The sequence below is a fragment of the Xiphias gladius genome, chromosome 8 (assembly GCF_016859285.1).
Source record: "Xiphias gladius isolate SHS-SW01 ecotype Sanya breed wild chromosome 8, ASM1685928v1, whole genome shotgun sequence".
Classification (NCBI taxonomy): Eukaryota; Metazoa; Chordata; class Actinopteri; order Istiophoriformes; family Xiphiidae; genus Xiphias; species Xiphias gladius.
The window spans coordinates 22,187,141-22,207,460 of record NC_053407.1 but is presented as its reverse complement, the minus strand read 5'-3'; the positions used below and the strand labels follow the sequence as shown (position 1 = coordinate 22,207,460).

Sequence of the window (20,320 nt, the reverse complement as noted above, 5' to 3'; positions counted from 1 at the left end):
ATCTGACAGTGTTCAGTCTTCCTAAAATAAGTGGGCAGGAGGAACTTGTAAAGTTTGAGTGCCTTTTATTGATGATGCTTTCAGGATATAAGTAAGAAGTAACAGGGGCTTTATGAGCGTCTTAGCTTTAAGATGCTTTTATGAAAGAGGACCTGGGACTGTAAGGATTTTTTTATTTTTTTTACCAGCTGATGGTCCCTGCATGAAATAATTGGACATAACGTCTGTGAACATCCCCTCCCCTGTTTAGGTCTCGGATGCAGGTTTATTGACTGAATCGCTGAACTGCTCCTATAAGATGAATGGGGAGGTAGCCTTAATATTTTCTTTTATTTTCAGCTCATTATCTTTCTCCTCTCAAGCCCCTATAAGCTTATTAGGATGCTTGGCCACTAGTTAAAAATGTCTGTCACTATGCTGTCAGTTCTGTAACTAATGGCCATCTCCGCAGTCCTCGGCTGGCCTCTCGCTAGCTTCTCAAAGGATGCTGTGGACTGCTGAAGGGGGAAGAGCATTTGATCAGATGTTGATGGACACCTCTCCCTTTCATCTTTCAATTCATTGCAGTCTCAAGTCCTTACAAGCACTTTTAATCAGTGGTACTGAATCATTTGGAGGCTAGTTTAGCATCAACAGTGTTCTTTAAGGACAAGGAGAAAGAGATAAAAGATTTTTTATGTGTGGTGTTAATGATGCAATTTAGATTTGTGACTCCTACGCACTCCTAGAGGTTTATGTTCAAGAGCACCATCATTGAGCCCTGGTGCATTACACCTACACTGTAAATTGTTGTTTTATTGGTAGGAAAAACTCCCATTTCCTCAAGTCATGATCATTAACCACCGCACTTTGTCTTTCGAAGTGATTCTCTCATAAAGAAACATGATCTAAAGAGGAGAGTGTTATGTTTATGTGAATGAAAAGGCAACTTTTTCATCAGAGCTTCAATATTCTTTGTTTCGCCACTGACATATTTGATGAGTTTTTATGCCCTTTTCTGTAGTGTATGGGGACAGAAGAAGGGGGGAGTGAGAGAAAGAACATATATGGACAAAGTTGAGATGTGAAGAAAGGATAGGATTTTTAATTATTGAGTACTGGCAAATGAGGGAGGATAGAGGAGAAAGGGGATGGAAAAGGAAAGCTAAATGTTGGTGATTCATAATGAGGTATAAAAATGGAAGAGGAAAAATAGCAGTGAAGAAGAGGAGGAGGATGGGAGGAGACAAGTGGATGGCCAGTGAGTTCATGAGGAAACTTTGAAGGCAGTGAGCGAAGGAGTATGAAGCCCTGAGGTCACGCTGGCATATTGACTAGGACAGAGAGCAGAAGGGGGCCAGACAAACAATTTGTTCCCCTCAGACCTCATTTACATTGATGTCAAGCTCCAGGAAGCTTGTCACTTTTAGAGAGAAAGACACGCTAGATAGTCAAAAGCTCAGAAGGCTGAAAGACGGGCAAAACTACGAATAGATCAATAATCAGGCAGCCGGAGGCACACAGAAGCAGGACGAGAAACAGCAAATGGAAGGAAATACAGCTGTTCAGGCAAATATGAAGAGGTAAATAAACAGTTGCAAGTCGATAAAAATGGGTTACATGTGCATTAAAAACAGGCCTGTCCAGGTTAAATTGCACTGGACAGAAGAGTTGCTAATAGCAAGTGTTGCTTACACAATAGCAGGCAAGAAAAAAACATTGACAGCTCCCATGATGCCTCACTGCAGCTCTCCCTCTCTCCCCCTTTTGCTCCAGGACTTACCCGCAAGGCCTGGGGGGGCTTTGACTGCTTAAGCTCAAGCGGCTTGTTTAAGCACAATGATTATGTATTCATTATTTATTTAGAGACGGCCTTACAAAGCACTCACTCCATCACCCATAATTAGCGTGTCTTAATTGGGCCCTGCTAATGGCCGCGGAACTGTCGTTTAGCTGAGCACAACCTGCTGCTTCTACCTAAATGACACATCTCCCAGGGATAGCTTGCTGCTGTGGCTGCTGCAGTGCAGCGAAATGCACTGGGCACCGGGCAGCTATGTTGCTTTAAGGGCCAGCGGAAATTACATTGCATCTTTTTCTCTGCTGCACCATGCAGATCTGCTTTTTTTTTTTTTTTTTTTCATGTCCTGTGCTCAATTCTGAGGGAAAATCAGTATCCAAAAGTGAAAAATGATGGTTTCATGATGGAACTGTCTACTCTATCTGTGCATGTACCACTCGGAGTGCCGTTGTTTCTCTCCCTAAGGGTAACTGCTTTGCATATGGACACTTTAAACATAAGCAACACAAAGCAGTAACTGTCCTGGTTCTATTGTTCACCGACAGTGACACAGACTAACCGCTAGACAGCAGCCTGCTACACAAAAAAAGAGCCACAGAGACTTTGAAACAGAACCCAAATTAGCTTTCTGGGTAATGTCTCCTTCTTATCTAGAGCCTTGGACACATATCTTGTGTTGCACCTTGACTTACTGAATGAGCTACCAAACAACCACCTGCAGTTTGAAACGTGCCCTAGCTAATTAGCTAATCAGCTCTAGCACACGGAACACCTTAAAAACTTAACAGCATATGTCAAGTTCAATCAGTTCGGATGCTAAATGGTGTAGTCCTTATAATTAAACCTGCTTTAACTGATTTGTGGCCACTTAGGGCCAGCTAAACAAGGTGTAAACACAGCACTGACATATTTACACCTTATAAAGTTGATATAGCAAGCATGTTAACAAACAGATGCATATTTACACATCTGTCAGACACTGGGCAAAATTAGCATTCGTGTAGCAATATAGTCATTTCATAATTGTCAATGTAAAAATAGTGTTTAGTGCTGCTTCAAAATCCACTGCTAACACAACTTCCTGGCCTTTAAGCTACAGGGTAGCAGGTAACAGCACAAGTTTGTTTACATTGTATCTCAGTTCCCTTTGGCTCAGCTGTCAGTCAAACACACAAACACACCTGTCCTCCCAATCAGAGGCCAAAGCAGCACTTCTGGTACATCTGTGGAAATCTTTTTTTTCTCCTACTTTCAAAAATAAAAACAATCGTTCTGAAATTCACTTTTACATGTGTTTTGACTGCAAAACGTGGGTGACAAATTCAATTTTACTTCAAAGTGTGGAGGAATTTTACAGCTATAGGTAAGTGATACAGAGTAATTGCTTTCTGTATGCGCTTTTAGCTACCGATTGTTCACAAGGCTTGTGTCCAATTTACCATGATTACTCATCCACTCTCCCACTCAAGTGCTCGCAGATATGGATTTGCGTTTCAATGTCTCTTTCATCTTCAGGAAGCCAGTCTGTAACTCAATTTGCCTCGGGTTTCATGATGATTGATTGATTATTTGAGTTCACTCTTTCTCCTAATGAAGACTGAGGACCAGTGACAATCACTCAATTACACTTTACTGTACATAAAAGAGTAGGGATCTGGAAAACCATTTCTTACCTTATCGCTGTGTCATGCACGTGCCAATAAAAGCTCTGTATACACCGCCATCGACCTAAAGGTTCTGCAGCCTTTTTTGCAGCCATCATCGCAAATGTGACCTGACACGACAAATTCAGCTCAGTTTAAAATCCGCTTATTTTCAAATCAAGTCACGTCAATAGATATAGATCTATATTTCATAGAGAGCAGGTCTAGACCATACTCTTTACGATATTTTTTACAGAGACCCAAGATTCCTCCATGACCAAGCATTTAGCATCTGACTCTGAAAAGGTTCCGTTAAGATCCAGAGATGTTTCTGAATAATTCCTCCCAGAGGATCAGGATTATTAGGTAGACCTCTGTGGAAATGGAAATCAGGTTAGGTTGTATGGGTAATTGTACATCTGACAGCAGTAGCTTGTTCTGCAATGAGCGATGCAGAGCAGCAGAACAGTGTCCCAACCCCCGGGGCTATCTGTCAGTCAAGGAAGGGAAATGACATGGGGAGAGTCGTGACGGTGGAGGTAGGAAGGAAAGAAGGAAAGGGTCAATGCACAGAACTGTACCTGTCAAGGATCAGAGTAGGCAGCGAGGACAACGTGAAGAGGTTGGAGGGAGCGGGCGCAATGAAAGGGAAGGATGAGGAAGAAGAGGACAGGGTAGACTAAACTCTAAACTCTGCCGTTTTCTGCTCAGGGATGAGGGAAGTTGATGATGAGGGCACCTCTGTTTTTGCCTAAGCTTTGAGACCGAGATAGACAGGTGAAGTGAAAAAGGAACCCATGGAAAGGTGAAGGCAGAGGATGAAGAAAGAAAGGAAGGGGGTGTTCATAGCAGAGTGGCATGTCCAGCCCAGGAGGGTGCAGAGGAAAGACCGACTGCTTTTTCCTTACTTTGTCTTCCGAGAGCTGCCTTAATAGAGCCCTTGTTTCCAGGCTGCCATGCAGGATAACAAGTAGGATAACTGCAGTCCGTCCCATCGTCTCTCTTTCTCCTCCTTCACCTGTTCCTCCTCCTCTTCCTGCTTTGTCCTTCTACTCCTCTTCGTCTCCTCCACCACCTCCTCCTCCTCTTTCCTGCTACGCCCGTTCTCCTCCTCATCCAGCCCATTCCCATCCTCCTCCTCCTCTTCCTGCTTTGTCCTTCTACTCCTCTTCGTCTCCTCCACCACCTCCTCCTCCTCTTCCTGCTTTGTCCTTCTACTCCTCTTCGTCTCCTCCACCACCTCCTCCTCCTCTTCCTGCTTTGTCCTTCTACTCCTCTTCGTCTCCTCCACCACCTCCTCCTCCTCTTCCTGCTTTGTCCTTCTACTCCTCTTCGTCTCCTCCACCACCTCCTCCTCCTCTTCCTGCTTTGTCCTTCTACTCCTCTTCGTCTCCTCCACCACCTCCTCCTCCTCTTCCTGCTTTGTCCTTCTACTCCTCTTCGTCTCCTCCACCACCTCCTCCTCCTCTTCCTGCTTTGTCCTTCTACTCCTCTTCGTCTCCTCCACCACCTCCTCCTCCTCTTCCTGCTTTGTCCTTCTACTCCTCTTCGTCTCCTCCACCACCTCCTCCTCCTCTTCCTGCTTTGTCCTTCTACTCCTCTTCGTCTCCTCCACCACCTCCTCCTCCTCTTCCTGCTTTGTCCTTCTACTCCTCTTCGTCTCCTCCACCACCTCCTCCTCCTCTTCCTGCTTTGTCCTTCTACTCCTCTTCGTCTCCTCCACCACCTCCTCCTCCTCTTCCTGCTTTGTCCTTCTACTCCTCTTCGTCTCCTCCACCACCTCCTCCTCCTCTTCCTGCTTTGTCCTTCTACTCCTCTTCGTCTCCTCCACCACCTCCTCCTCCTCTTCCTGCTTTGTCCTTCTACTCCTCTTCGTCTCCTCCACCACCTCCTCCTCCTCTTCCTGCTTTGTCCTTCTACTCCTCTTCGTCTCCTCCACCACCTCCTCCTCCTCTTCCTGCTTTGTCCTTCTACTCCTCTTCGTCTCCTCCACCACCTCCTCCTCCTCTTCCTGCTTTGTCCTTCTACTCCTCTTCGTCTCCTCCACCACCTCCTCCTCCTCTTCCTGCTTTGTCCTTCTACTCCTCTTCGTCTCCTCCACCACCTCCTCCTCCTCTTCCTGCTTTGTCCTTCTACTCCTCTTCGTCTCCTCCACCACCTCCTCCTCCTCTTCCTGCTTTGTCCTTCTACTCCTCTTCGTCTCCTCCACCACCTCCTCCTCCTCTTCCTGCTTTGTCCTTCTACTCCTCTTCGTCTCCTCCACCACCTCCTCCTCCTCTTCCTGCTTTGTCCTTCTACTCCTCTTCGTCTCCTCCACCACCTCCTCCTCCTCTTCCTGCTTTGTCCTTCTACTCCTCTTCGTCTCCTCCACCACCTCCTCCTCCTCTTCCTGCTTTGTCCTTCTACTCCTCTTCGTCTCCTCCACCACCTCCTCCTCCTCTTCCTGCTTTGTCCTTCTACTCCTCTTCGTCTCCTCCACCACCTCCTCCTCCTCTTCCTGCTTTGTCCTTCTACTCCTCTTCGTCTCCTCCACCACCTCCTCCTCCTCTTCCTGCTTTGTCCTTCTACTCCTCTTCGTCTCCTCCACCACCTCCTCCTCCTCTTCCTGCTTTGTCCTTCTACTCCTCTTCGTCTCCTCCACCACCTCCTCCTCCTCTTCCTGCTTTGTCCTTCTACTCCTCTTCGTCTCCTCCACCACCTCCTCCTCCTCTTCCTGCTTTGTCCTTCTACTCCTCTTCGTCTCCTCCACCACCTCCTCCTCCTCTTCCTGCTTTGTCCTTCTACTCCTCTTCGTCTCCTCCACCACCTCCTCCTCCTCTTCCTGCTTTGTCCTTCTACTCCTCTTCGTCTCCTCCACCACCTCCTCCTCCTCTTCCTGCTTTGTCCTTCTACTCCTCTTAAATAGTATTTGACTGCTCAGTTGTACTTTGAACAATTTCATACAGCCGTATTGGGGAGAAGAGGATGATTCAAACTAATTCAGCTCTTTTTTTTTTTTCTCATGCTGCTTTCCCCCTTAAAAGCTCCCTGTTCTTTCATAACGCTGGAATTCACAGGCAACAGAGAGCATTGGATATTTCTCTTCAGGAGTGGGGAGGATGTATATTAATTTCCAAAGATAGGGTAGTTATAGCATTTGCTGTAGACTCATGATTTTTAAGCAGTGTCCTTTTAATCCAGCATTGCTGTCCTAAGGGGGGGGGGGTTAGGTGCTCTGCTCTCACCAAACTCATGTAATTAGTGAAATGAGAGCTTTAGCTTTCAAGTCTGCCACACTAAAAGAGAGATCTTTTTGAACCTGACCAGTGTGGAAAACAGAAAAAAAGAATATGCTTCAGGTTTTTTTTTTTTTTTTTTGCAAACCTGCAGCTGACTCAGACAAATGTGGGTAATTTTTAAATAGATAAGGCTCTAATCTGCGGGACATTTGATCAATGGTTAATCTGCTGCAAAAATTCTATTAAAAGGCTGAGGGCTCATTAGCCAATAGATCTTAATCCCATTACTGCCTGGGCGGTGGGGGACCGTGAGCCCGTCTGCCTGTCGCTCTGTGGGGGGATAGTGTTGCAGGCAGTCGCAGAGAAGGTCAGACGTGGCACACTGCCATTTTCATAATGAGAGCAGAGCATCATGCATCATGCACAATCATAAAAAAGCCATCACTGGCTATGCAGACACATTTAATCACAGTGCATGTCTCCGCCTAACATATTTAGCCTTACTGTGTAATAACAGGCTTTACAGTATTTCCTCTCTCAGCCTGGCCCTTACTTTAATTAAATATAAGTTGAAATATCAGAGTGATCTGTTTCCCCGTGCATATTATGGTCATTGTTGGAAATTATATTGGATGGTTCCTGGTTGATGTCTGTCGGAAAGCTGCAGGGCTGCTTTGTGAAACAAAAGGAACAGAACAGAAAGGAAACAAGGAAACACAGTTAAAAACAGACGAATATAGGAGGACGGGGAGAAAATAAAATACAGAGAGGAGAAAGTCGCGGCACGTAATCTAAGTCTTGTATTAAAGACAAAAGCTGAAGGAGGAGGCAGAGTCAGGGATATTTCTAAGTGGAGCCCTGTGAAAACAAACATCAGCTCCCTCTATTGACACCCACCCGCCGGCTGTGGTATAAGATGTGTCAAAGCCCTTCGCTGAGCTTCTTGGCACGTCACCTCATAGAAACTACTCATGTCCAAAGTTTAATAAAAGTGTACTTACACCTCTAAATTTATTTGTTTGCCGGCATGTGTTGGAGGATTAGACCGTATAGGATTTTTATTGGCCTTGCAAAATACAATCCAATACAGTATAAGGCACTACAATACATCTCTGGCTACTAAGAATAGGCTTGTTATATTAGATTCATTCCTTCCCTGCTATCATTTATTGATACCATTGTCCTTCCCTGGCTATGTAACTATGCTTGATCAATAAAGCCCATGGACTAGATTTCACTCAAATGCCAGACACGTTGTTTTATCAATTATGAATCAGTCAGTGTTGAAAATGCCTACCAGGCAGGAATGGAGCTCAGTAGCCCATTCACTGTAAAGAGCATATTTTAAAACCAACACGATGCTGATTGTATATGGTTCTTTTCTCTCCTCTTTTCTCTTCTCTTCTCTTCAGATATTGATGAGTGTGCTGACGGCTTTGTTGAGTGTGATAGCAAATCCACTTGTGTCAACTTGCCCGGCTGGTACCACTGTGAGTGCCGTGATGGCTACCATGACAACGGCTTGTTTTCCGCCAATGGGGAGTCATGTGTAGGTGAGTGGCCCACCTTCGATTAAGCCGGGGGAATCAAATTTTTAACATTTGACACCAAGATCCCCGAAAAACACAAATGTGACTCCTGTCGCCTGTAAAACACAATTTCATTGGTAAAACCTAAGTCACACAGTATGGGCAAACATCAATCTCACATGTGCTTTTCATATAAGGAGCAAAAATTTTACTTGTGATTTTATCACATGTGAAACAGCAACACGAAAACAGACATATCATGAATGTTTCATGTCATGAAAAAATGTTTTTAAACAGAAATAATTTTTTCTTTTTTTCGTTACGTTTGTTAATTTAGATGTTCAATTGTGTCCAAAATTTACATTTTTACATGTGTCTGAACTTTCGATGCCATTTGGATCTAAAATCTACTCAATACGATGTGAAACTTATTTTTTAAAATACATTTTTTAACTCAGTTCTTTCATCCAAATGACATTTAAATACCGTTTAACATTGTAAGAAAATGACCTTTTTTGGCATCTTATAGCTCCACAATGTCTCACGAATGAAAAACGCCCTGTTCATTTTTCATTAAAATGGCTTTTTATTACTACATCTCAGTCAAAACACAGCTTTAAGGGTCTTCTCTTTGATTTCTGGCGTTAGAATTTAGAGATTAAAGTTACAGTAGCAAGCAATGAAGACGGTGCCTTTTAATTAACGGAAACTTTGTTGAAGTGTGTGTGTCACCCACCATCAGAAAAAAATCAAAATTTTTGTATCATAAGATGTTTTGTTACGCTTCTGCAAGTAATGGTATGATTGGATAGGTATGTCATTATCAGTGTGTTTTTCTCTCGAAATGTCAGTTTTCTTTTTGCAGGCCTGTTCATTTTCTGGAACATTCTCTCTGATACAGCCTGTCAGGAGAAGCGTCAGCTGTCAGAGTGGAAACCCTCCATCTACAGTAACATCGAAGCATTCCCTGTAACAATAGTGCTAGCGCTGCTCCACTCGTTGACCCCATCTGGGCTGTCAGTTTGAGTCGGGGCGCAGCAGGGGGGGGGGGGGAAAGCACATTAAAGGCGCTCTCAAGAAAAACGAACGTGTCTGCGTCTCACAAAGCAAAGTTTTAATTTGACCAAAAGTGGGTTTCTGGGTTACATTACAGTTGTATACTGAATGTTTTCCCCAGCATCTGGAGAATGATGTACTGCTACATTTTACAGTTGGATTAGAGGCTCTGACACAGTTGTGTTGAGCAGCTTATGGGTGCAGAGAGTAGGTCAGTGTTTTTATTCAGAAAGGAAAAAACGCATGTCACCTCATTGATACATGTTGAATGTGTAGCAATACTGCGACAGGACAGGCTGTTTTACCTTGTCTCTGTGTTACTAAGGCAACATTACCAGGCTTGTAATAAAAAATCCACAAGTCACGCATAAACTGTGTTATCCGCACAGAGCATATGTATGATGTCATCTTTTTTTTGTGCTCTCCGCAGACATTAATGAATGCAAGACAGGGAGGAACACCTGTGCCAACGACACAGTGTGCTTCAACCTGGAGGGAGGCTATGACTGCCGGTGCCCCCACGGGCACAACTGCACCGGCGACTGTATCCATGACAACAAGGTCAAGCACAGCGGGCAGATCTGGGTGCTGGACAGCGATAGGTGCTCCGTATGCTCCTGTCAGGTGAGAACCAGAGGGAGATGGACGCGGAGAGGACAGAGACAAAGACAGCTGAGAGCGAAGCACAAAGATAGACAGAGAGTAGCAAAGCAGAGGTAAATGGGTTAGTTGAAGCAGACGCTGACTGACAGGATGGATATGACAAAAAAAACAAAAGACAGAGAGACACATAGGAACAGAGAAAATGTGCTGAATGCCGTATAGTTGAGCAGCGATGTTCCCTCTCTCTCTCTCTCTCTGTTGCTGCATGTGTTTCCAACTAGTCTACGATTTCATTTTTTTTCTCCTTTGTTTTCTTCTCTCTCCACCATCTAAGTGTCTAAACAAAGAACAACAAAGCGATTGTAAACCTGTTCTTTCCTGTGAACGACGCTAATCAGCAGCAAATGTTGCCTTTATCTTGTCCTGTGAACACACTGCTCCTCTTAAACCAGTTTTGAAAAATCCTGAAGCACATAGTGATGCAGTGGATGATGTATTTAACCAAAATTTGGTTAATTGTTATCGAAACCAACCCCTGCAGTTGAGTATATTGTTGTGGAGCTTTTTCAAGGTCAGATCTGGTAACTTTGATGTGTGAATTTGCGCCTAGTTGACCTTTAAATGCTGTTTCATTCACTACCTCTCTGGAAAAATCTAAATTGCAGTGCGCACAGAGCCATGATACATGATTAAGTACATGGTGTAACTGCATGTCCTTAAAGCTGCACTAATCAATGTTTTGTATTTACTTTAATAGGGAACCGTTTGCGAACAAGTTAGCCATATAAACTATATTAAAGTTAATAGCATGTAAGTAAGTTGATAATATGTTTAATCAAACATTTTATTACAAGCAGAGGTATAATTCATCAGGCTGGGACTTTAATTTTTGGTTACGTAGTCAGCAAGCTAGCTTGCTCATTGTGCTACCTAGTAATGTAGCTAGTGAGCTAGCTTCTGCTACTGCCTGTAGTAGCAATGAAACATCAGGGAACTCCGCTCTGCCAATGTCTGACGCGACCGGGCTCATAAAATCCACTGGTATATAACATATGAAATATGAGTGAAAAAACAAAAACATACAGCAGGAGCAAGTACAGACCACGAATTTAAACCAGCTCCACTCAGAATTAAAGACTGTCCCAGTTTTCACCCCTTATCCTTTTTGAAGAAAATCAGGGGATGTGTAGGAAGAACGTGGCACGGAAAGATGCAATGCACATGGAAACACTGGTACAATAAACCCTGATGTGACAGTGCTGTTGACAGTGACTGTGATGCCGTAGTGATGAGCAATTTAATAAAAGCGCATGAGCTATATGTATGTAGTGATTTGTCTGAGGTCTACCAGAGTGACTCAGGCTTTTTGATGTAGATGTTTTGATTGATTTCTGATACCAAAGTGACAAGGCATCAGGGAACAGCTGGACCGGAAAACTAATTCCATCATCCCAAACACACTTTCCCTTCGTGATTATCAGGTCATGGACCAGTCGTACTTTGCATTTCAGCGTTTCACTCAACCTAATGCCAAGTGTCTGGCAGTAGAGGAAGGTGATTACAGTGGATTAGTGTCGGTAGCGAATGATCAAGTGGCAAATTATTCATTTGATTACAAAGGACCAGGGCAGAAATGGCTCCCTAATTAAATGAGTCATATTAATTGATTTGAGAGATGGAAGAGCTGCCTGTCAAAATTAGTCGCATTGAGTGGTTGAGGGAGCAGAGGAGATGTTATTGTTTTGGAGGTGGGTGGACACAGCTGGATATTAGATGGAAAGCTGCATCTAAGTGATGGGTGAAACCAAGGTCAAACATCACAGAAAAGACAAAGACTGGGTGGTGTCCAGACTGAGGTCATGCAATATGCAAATTGGCGAGAAAAATTAAATTGACAGAAACTATGCACATTGAAGAATCGGAAGATTTGAATGTCAATTTATAGTTGTCATACATTTTGTAAATATTTGTTTCATAAATATTTATATATTATATTATATTATATTATATTATATTATATTTGAGAGCCAGCTGATCATAACTGATTTCTTTAAATATACTGTATATACTTTTTTATTGAACCTTTATTTAAGCAGGAAAGCCCGTTTAAGATGTAAAGCCTCTTTTTCAAAAGTGTCCTGGCTAAAATATGCAGCGAAAACTGTGACAGACTAACAATATAAATACAGATAACACGAAGAATGTCGGAGCATGGTAACTGAAAAATAATGAAAATTAAAATTACCCTAACGTACCTGCTTTGGTCTCCACCTGAAAATCTTTGTAACGTCATTCCACATCTCTCTACTTTAAACTATCTAATAAAAGCATAAAAATGCCCTTTAAAAAATGTAATTAATGAATAAATAAATAAATAAATAATGAAGATCGCATCCTAAACAACCTAAAGTGGAAACTAAAGTAGATCTTTAAGCTATTGAGATATTTTTGATGCATCATTGCATGTGAGATTTAAAAAACTTAAGTCGCTGAAGTTAAATTTATGTTTATATGTTTGGATTATTTTTATTTTGGCAGTATGTTGTTGTTGTTTTTTTTTCTGTGAAGATTTATTATTTCAATATTCTATTTTGATGCATGTTGAAGTAAGGACTTATTTGAGTGATATGTGGTAGGAAAAAAGTATGATAGCACCATGTGACCATTAATGGATGCAGTTGGGCGCAAAATAATCACTGATGAGAGACACTTGATCAACACATACTGAAGAAGGCAGATCTCAGAATATCAAAGAAAATGTGTGAGGACTTACTCTTCCTGTTTGTGAAGCAACCTAAAGAATAATTGATATAAAGGCAACAATTTTTTGCCTACTATATATAATATCTAGGATCCATAGTGGATGGTCTTAATTATCGACTAATCTGTCAATTATTGTCTCACAGAAAGTCAGAAAAAGGTAAAGAATGCCCATCACAATTTCTCAAAACCCAAATTGATTCAGATGTCTTGTTTTGTCTGACCATGGCTCCAAAATCCAAAGATATGTAGGTTTAATATCATAGAAGACCAAGAGAAACAGCAAATATTCACATTTGAGTAGAATTTGTGGCATTTTTGCTTTAGAAAATAAACTATTAATCAATGATCAAAATAGTTGCTGATTGTTTCCATGTGTCTGCGCAACATTGTGTCTGAGATAAATATTACTACATTTGTTTCCTTTATGGATTAGACAGTTACTCATTAAAGTGGCAACACCAGATGTGAGTAGGAGAGAAATATGTGACGAAGTCAATGAGATGAATTCAGACCCACAGCAGTTCCCATATGTGGAAAGCATCTTAAATCACTGAAACAACAAAACAGGAAGGTAACACTTGTTCAAACACCACACTGAGGAACAGGAACTCCTGAAGAACTGCTGTTCATCAGTATTCAGAAAATATATATCTCAGTTTGCTGTTTCTTGCGTGTAGTAGGAGCTGAGATTGAATAACCATAAAATGAGGCCACGGAACAGTTGCTAGGGATACATAGCCTTTAGTACAATATTTACGATCAACATACTTGTTTAAGGATCCCATTAAACAAATGGCCTTGGCTTTGCATGCATGTATATAAATGTGTGCTCATGCCTGTGTGCAGTCCTGCGTTGAGTGTTGATTGTGCTCACGTTACATGTGTGTTTGTGCTGTGCGCTCAGGCTGGCCAAGTCATGTGCCGCAGGATGGTTTGCGACTGCGACAACCCCAACGCCGACCTGTTCTGCTGCCCCGAGTGCGACCCTCGCCTGAGCAGCCAGTGTCTGCACCAGAACGGCCTGCTCACTTACAGCAGCGGGGACACATGGGTGGAGAACTGCCAGCAGTGCCAATGCCTGGTTAGTAGGGGCATATTTACTAACCCCCCCCCCCATATTTGTGTGATTTACATGGCAGGAATGTAGTCAATGCTTTTAGCCAGAGCCATATACGACGAGAGTGAATACATAAGTGAAACATAAAGACTAAAGCCCACAAGAAATGTAACAAATGTGCTCGTCTCTGTGGAAATGCAGACAAATGAGATATGTGCTCAGTAAAGAAAGTAATTGAGAGAAGTTTTGTGGCCAGAGAGGGGGAGTGATTAAGAGGTGAATAGGAAGGGTGCAGAGAGGAGGAAATGAAGATTGGTTTTCATCATCTGCGGAAAAAGAAGGGGAGGTGAGTGATTAGTGAGATTTTTAAGAATTCAAAGGATCCTGTGCACTATTGCCTGCTGTACTGGAATTATACATTTAATTGAAGGATACTTCCAAGGTTAAGAGAAGAGGAGAAAATGTGTGTGTGTCTCAAAAGGGGGAGAGCACAACAGTGTGTACCATCTGTGTGGGCTTTGAGAAGATTGTAAAGACTGTATGCCCTTGTTGATTGATAGGAATTTGCTGCGTGTTTGGTTTCTGTGGCTATTCGTGTCCTCCACATGCAATCCTTTTTCTCATTCTATACAAACTAACATTGTGTTCTGCGGTGGAAGTTGCCTCCACGCGTTATAAAACACACGCGCTGTTTTCTTTGTGTTCACATCTTCTTTTCCAAGGTTTACACGGTGTTGCTGTTCAAACAACAGGGAGGCATTTCATAAGTCTTCTCTGATCAACTTGACCAGAACAATAAATCCTTCTACCTGTCATGCCCCTCTCAACATATAGCTCTATGCATATTACATGCAAATGTCTTGCTTTACATTCTACCCCACTGTCTTGTCTCACCAACACTCAGCTGTAACACACACCCACACCAGTGTCACCCCGTCTGTTCAGTGACTCACAAATCATATTCACTGTGGATCTCAGACGAGCACTTTACAACTCCTTTTTTTTTTTTTTTTCCCGCTCTTTGTTGCTTTTAAAGATCACTCATACTTGTAGCTAATATAAGTTGGCTCCAGTCTGACAGATTTATGGTCTGAGTAGCAACAGCAACCCCCCCCCCGCCATTGTAATGCTGTCCTGATGCCCAGGCCTGAGGGCTGCTTTTTGGATTTCGTACAGCAAACCATTATTGAGGAGCTTGAAAATCACTGCTCAGCTGAGAGGCAGTGGGAAAGCACAGTCGGCTGAGAATGGGTTCGCTCGGCTTAACTCTCGCCGAGGCTCTGCTCACTGTAGGCACTTATATATGTTGACACAAGTGGACACAAACACATTTTGAGAATGTTGGCACGCCTGTCACAGCAGCAGAGCACACACAAACATACACACAAACAGTATACAAACACAAGTGTGTACATGGTTTTATGTACATAAGTATTTGGACAGGGACACGATTCTGTAATTTTTGCCTCTGTACACCACCACAATGGATTTGATACAAAACCATCAAGATGTGGTTGAGCTGTAGATATTCAGCTTTAATTTAAAGGGTTTCACAGAATATCACATGAACCGTTTAGAAATTACAGCCATTTTTAAACATATTCCCTCGTTTTCAGAGGCTCAAAAGTAATTAGACAATTGACAATTGATCAATTTCATGGCCAGGTGTGGCCTGTTCCCTTGTTATTTCATGACAGATTAAGCATATAAAAAGGTCTGGAGCTGATTCCGAGTGTTTAATTTGCATTTGGTAGCTGTTCATGGGAAAGTATGCAGTGCAAAGAGGTGCTGGTGCAAATGAGGGAGGCCATCATTAGGCTGAAAAAACAAAAGAAACCTATCAGACAGATGATAGACATTTTAGGAGTGGCCAAATCAACAATCTGGTTCATTCTTAAACAGAAAGAATGTACTGGTGAGCTCAGCAACACCATATTCTTCAATGACCAAGTCAGTCACCTCGACACATGCTTTTCACTTACTGAAGGCAAAACTGAGGGCACGAAGACCCACAAATAAGCAGCAACTAAAGGCGGCTGCAGAAAAAGGCCTGGCAAAGCATCTCAAGGGAGGAAACTCAGCACTTGGTTATGTCCATGGGTTCCAGACCTCAGGCAGTCATTCACTGCAAAGGATTTTCATCCAAGTATTAAAAATGATCCTCATGTTTATAATTATTTTGGTTTGTCCAATTACTTCTGAACGTCTGAAAATGAGGGACGATGTATAAAAAGGATTCAATTCCTAAATGGTTAATGTGATATTTTAATTAAATGCCTTGAATTAAAGCTGAAAGTCTTCACTTCAGTCACACCTTGATGGCTTCATTTCAAATCCATTGTGGCGGTGTACAGAGGCAAAATTATGTCACCGTCCAAATACTTATGCACCTAAATGTAGTATACGTTACATTACATAAACATGTACTCACGCTTGAGAATGTAGGCAAACCTGTCACCACGGCAACATATACTCATCCTGTCATACAACCACGCATACACACAGACAGACATAAAAATAAACTCAAGTAAAGATGCACAGAGACATACACGCAAAGCAACGGACCATCAGCCACCAAGTATAAAGGGCAGACTTGAAAGGGCGAGGTAGAAGGCTGTTGTGCAATATCACGCAGGGATGTGAGAGAAACCTGGAATGCTGCTACACTTGGCAGAGCTGTGGCTGTCCAGGCTCAGCAGAGGCCTTCAGCCACAGTGACAGCAGGCAGATGGGCAAAACATTCTCCCAGGACCAGGATGAGAATCCTTCTCTGTTACCCATGAAATCATCTGAAATCAAGAATGTGGCCTTTGCAGGATGTGCACACTTGTGATTTGCTATCTTGTTAAATCGTCAGAGGATCAAAGAGGCATTGAGTTCCTTAGCCATAGGTTGTACTTTAGGTCGAGGCGCATGATTGTTGCAGGCTAATTCAAAGATAAATGCCACTGGTTTTTATTATCCTCGAGGCGTTTTGTGACATTAAGTCTTATACACAGTGAATCCTTACATATGTCTACGTAAAGGCAAAGAGGTTTCAATTGCAGTGAGATACAATGGACACTGAATGCAAATCCACATTAAAATAATGACCTACTGCAATATCACAAAGACATGAAAGACCGGCGTCCGTTTTACTTTGATCAAGTTTGCACACCACACTGTTCTGATTCAAAGGCCCGTTATCGCAGTATGGGACAGATACCTGAGGCTGCATTCGATCCCTCCCTCTGGCTACAGGCAAAGAGTGCCACTCGGGGGGATTTCCCACTTCAAATGTTTACACACTACATGGAGGCGGGGAGTGGGCATTAGCGCTGCATAAGCCTGGGCCTTATAGCCAGGCTAATTTACAACAACACGTCTGAAATGCTGAGCCACACGACTTTCAGTGATATTAAATATCCCCGGTGGGACTCTTGTCACTTTCTGTGCGTGTATGCTTTTTTGCATCTCCTTGTGTGTTTAAACATATACAGTCTGAGCCCATATTTAATTTCACAATACGGTGTGGAGCCGAGACGCTCACGGATGACAGTGTAAGCAGAAGTGGGTCAGGCCACAATGACGTAGCACACAGCATACGACCTGTTTTTCTCAGGCCAATAGAACATGGAGGCGGGAGAAATCCGATAAGGCTTTTTCTGTGCTGAAAGTTTGCGAGACTAATATAGGAACAACAATACGAGAGGGGGACTAGAACAAGTCAGTTAAAAAGCTGGAGCATTTACCACTACAGTCCCAGAAAAAACCGCTGACCGTGTTGGAAGATTGCTCCGCTCATCTATATTTACTAGGTACCTTAACTTTTTTTTTTCATCAAGTGGAGACGTTCCCTCTAGCATGAAAATACAGAGCATCAGGAGAAATACTGTGTGTATATTTGCATGAATAACTTGTTTAGGCATGGGAAATGCAATAGCGCGTTAGCAGAAATTATTTTGAACTTTCTCTCCTAATCTCGCCATCTGTTTATCCATCTCAAATTCTCTCTCTCCACCATCACAGCAGGGGCAGGTGGACTGCTGGCCTCTGCCGTGCCCGCCCGTGGACTGTGAGTTTACCGTGGTGCCTGAGGGCGAGTGCTGTCCCCGCTGTGTCACCGACCCCTGCCAGGCCGACACCATCCGCAACGACATCACCAAGACGTGCACGGACGAGCACAGCATCTCACGCTTCAGCGGCTCCTCCTGGATTAAACATGGCACAGAGTGCACCCTATGCCAGTGCAAGGTAAAGCGCCAGCCCTGATGGCAGCCTTGAGACAGCAAATTACAGTTTTCCTAGTTCAGCAGCAGACTAGACACCAAAGAAAAATGGTTTGGAGATTGAGAGCCGTTAGTGCTTTTAAGGAAAAAAAAAAAGTGTACTCTGGTCCAGACTTTAAATTGTGGAGGAAGCTTGTGCTTCTTTAACACCACATGGCTGTATTTATTACACATTGTGATAAATGTCTGGAGATGCTGATGCAGCTGTTTGTGTGCTGATTCTGATCTGCACATAAAATGTATGCACATAGAGAAGACGCATTTCAGCAAATTTAAAAGAGCAGCGATGGAAGGGGACAAAAAATGGAGCTTAATGAAACGGGAAACCCCTAATATATTTAGTAAATTAAAATACACAATTCCACATGATAGAGTTTGCTTTGAGAGAGAACATCTAATATTCATACACTAAGAATGTGACAGCTGCTGTTTTTTGTTCAAAATCGTAGTAGAGAGCAGAGAGGATAACAAATAAGATATGATGTTCCATTTGAGAATTATTTGCTTTCAAATATCCACGTGTGATAATATTAGGGATCATTATGTCCCATGTCCCATTTATATTTACTAGCAAGAAAACCGTGGATATTCTATCAGTGCTCCTTTATTAAGCAATGGGTTTTTTTGGGAAATACGTTTATATGTATATGCTGTTAGCTTAGCTTAGGATAAAGACTGGAAGAGTGGTAAACAGCTGGCCTGGCTCTGTCCAAAGGTAACAACAGCACCTCTAAAGCTCATCATTTAACACATTATATCTGTCATTATATGTGTACAAAAAACCCAAGTGTAGAAATGATGGAAGATATAACTACCGGAAGTCTCCGCTTGTTGCCTGGCAACCTCACAGGGAAGACAAGACAGCTGTCTCCAGGTGTTACGCTAAGCTTCGTGTTCCCGGGGTGCTGGCTGTAACTCCATATTTTACGGATATGAAGGTGGTATCGATCTTCTCATGTCATACTCAACCAAAAGGCAATAACCATGTTTCCCAGAATGTTGAACTACTCCTTTAAATAAATATGAACTGAAACCTTGTACCAAGAGTAACCTGCGCCGAGAAAACATCTGTCAGCCCCTCGACTCCTGGCCTCTGGTTCGGCTACAGCGGGGAATCACAGTCTGCTCTCTCCTCTGCACTGTGTTAAACAAGCAGACATGTTTGCACACACGGTACTTACAATGTTTAGAGCCTCAGATAGTCTATCTAGAAAACTGAGACTAACGTGTGTAATTGGTTCTAGTAAATCGGGTGGAGAAAGCTGCCCCCCATAAGTTTTTGTTTTACGAGTTGTAGAGTTCTACAGAACAATCACTGCGAGGATCAACTATGCAGGCGAATATTCCCTTCATTACCAATTGTGAGCATAAATTGTTTGCCTCAGCTCTATGACTAATCCACCACCCAAGACCGGCTCCTTTTCCAGAGTTTCTAGGATAAAATAATCTCCCCCTGCTTGACTGGCAGTGATGTCCACATCCTAGACAAAAGATAGCAGCCATTCGCAATGGTCGACCTGATAAATATTCAAAGTCATTATGCTACCTTTCAAAAAAATGTCAAAGATTTACATGGAATTCAAATGCAGGAACACAGACTTACTATTTTGGACCAGTGCTGCTTTCAGAACAGTCTGATTCATAGCATTCTGATTTGGTCGGTTTGGTGATTTAGTAAATACAGTTTAGAGTAGAATAACTCTGCGACCACTCGCGTTTGTATTCTCGGTAGAATTTCGCTGCCTTGGATCAGTTGGTGCCAAAATGATGCCCAGAGGAATTCTAAATGCCAAACTGAGTCTGTATGCTGCAGCACCGCTGCCACCTGAAAACATTATCTGCTGAGCTTCAAAAACGGTTTGCCCAAGGTTAAAGTGTGATGATAATCCACTCATGTGTTGCTTTGCCTTCTCTTTCCTTTCATTTCCAGAATGGACACATCTGTTGCTCAGTGGACCCCATGTGCCTTTAGTCCTGGCAGATCTGAAGGCACCTGTACAGCATTCTCCATGTAAAAAAAAAGAAAAAAAGTAACACCACCCTTATGTCTCTTCACTATCCTCCTCACAGGCGTGGGTCAAATAGTGTTTGCATTGTTAGGATTTGATTTAGCCTGCTAAACTAGACGGACGGGGTTCACTAATCAGGATAATTCATTTAATGTCACAGATACAGACAATTGTACAAAATTAACCTTCAGGTACCTTCCGCTGATTTCCAGCTCTTACACTATATTCTACATGGTGAACTCCACCCGTCTGGTACCTCATTAAAAGCATTAAAAGTGTTCTGCAAGTACTCTGTGACCTGCGTCTGCCTCCTCAACTCCTCTTTATACCAAATGCAAACCTATATCATACCAAACAGATGATGGACTACAGTTTCCTCAAACCCACTCTGTTC

The 20,320-nt window shown here is 42.8% G+C and overlaps 1 protein-coding gene across 1 annotated transcript in view; it reads left to right on the top strand.

The window, feature by feature from the left end:
• Positions 1 to 20,072, top strand: part of nell2a (neural EGFL like 2a) — a 77,569-nt gene extending 57,497 nt beyond the window's left edge. The window contains exons 16-20 of the mRNA XM_040132287.1: positions 8,054 to 8,194; positions 9,657 to 9,850; positions 13,497 to 13,673; positions 17,658 to 17,882; positions 19,848 to 20,072. Coding sequence (XP_039988221.1) covers positions 8,054 to 8,194; positions 9,657 to 9,850; positions 13,497 to 13,673; positions 17,658 to 17,882; positions 19,848 to 19,889 — 779 coding nt within the window. The 3' untranslated portion in view covers positions 19,890 to 20,072. The remainder of the gene's footprint in view (positions 1 to 8,053; positions 8,195 to 9,656; positions 9,851 to 13,496; positions 13,674 to 17,657; positions 17,883 to 19,847) is intronic.
• The last annotated feature ends 248 nt before the right edge of the window (positions 20,073 to 20,320 follow it).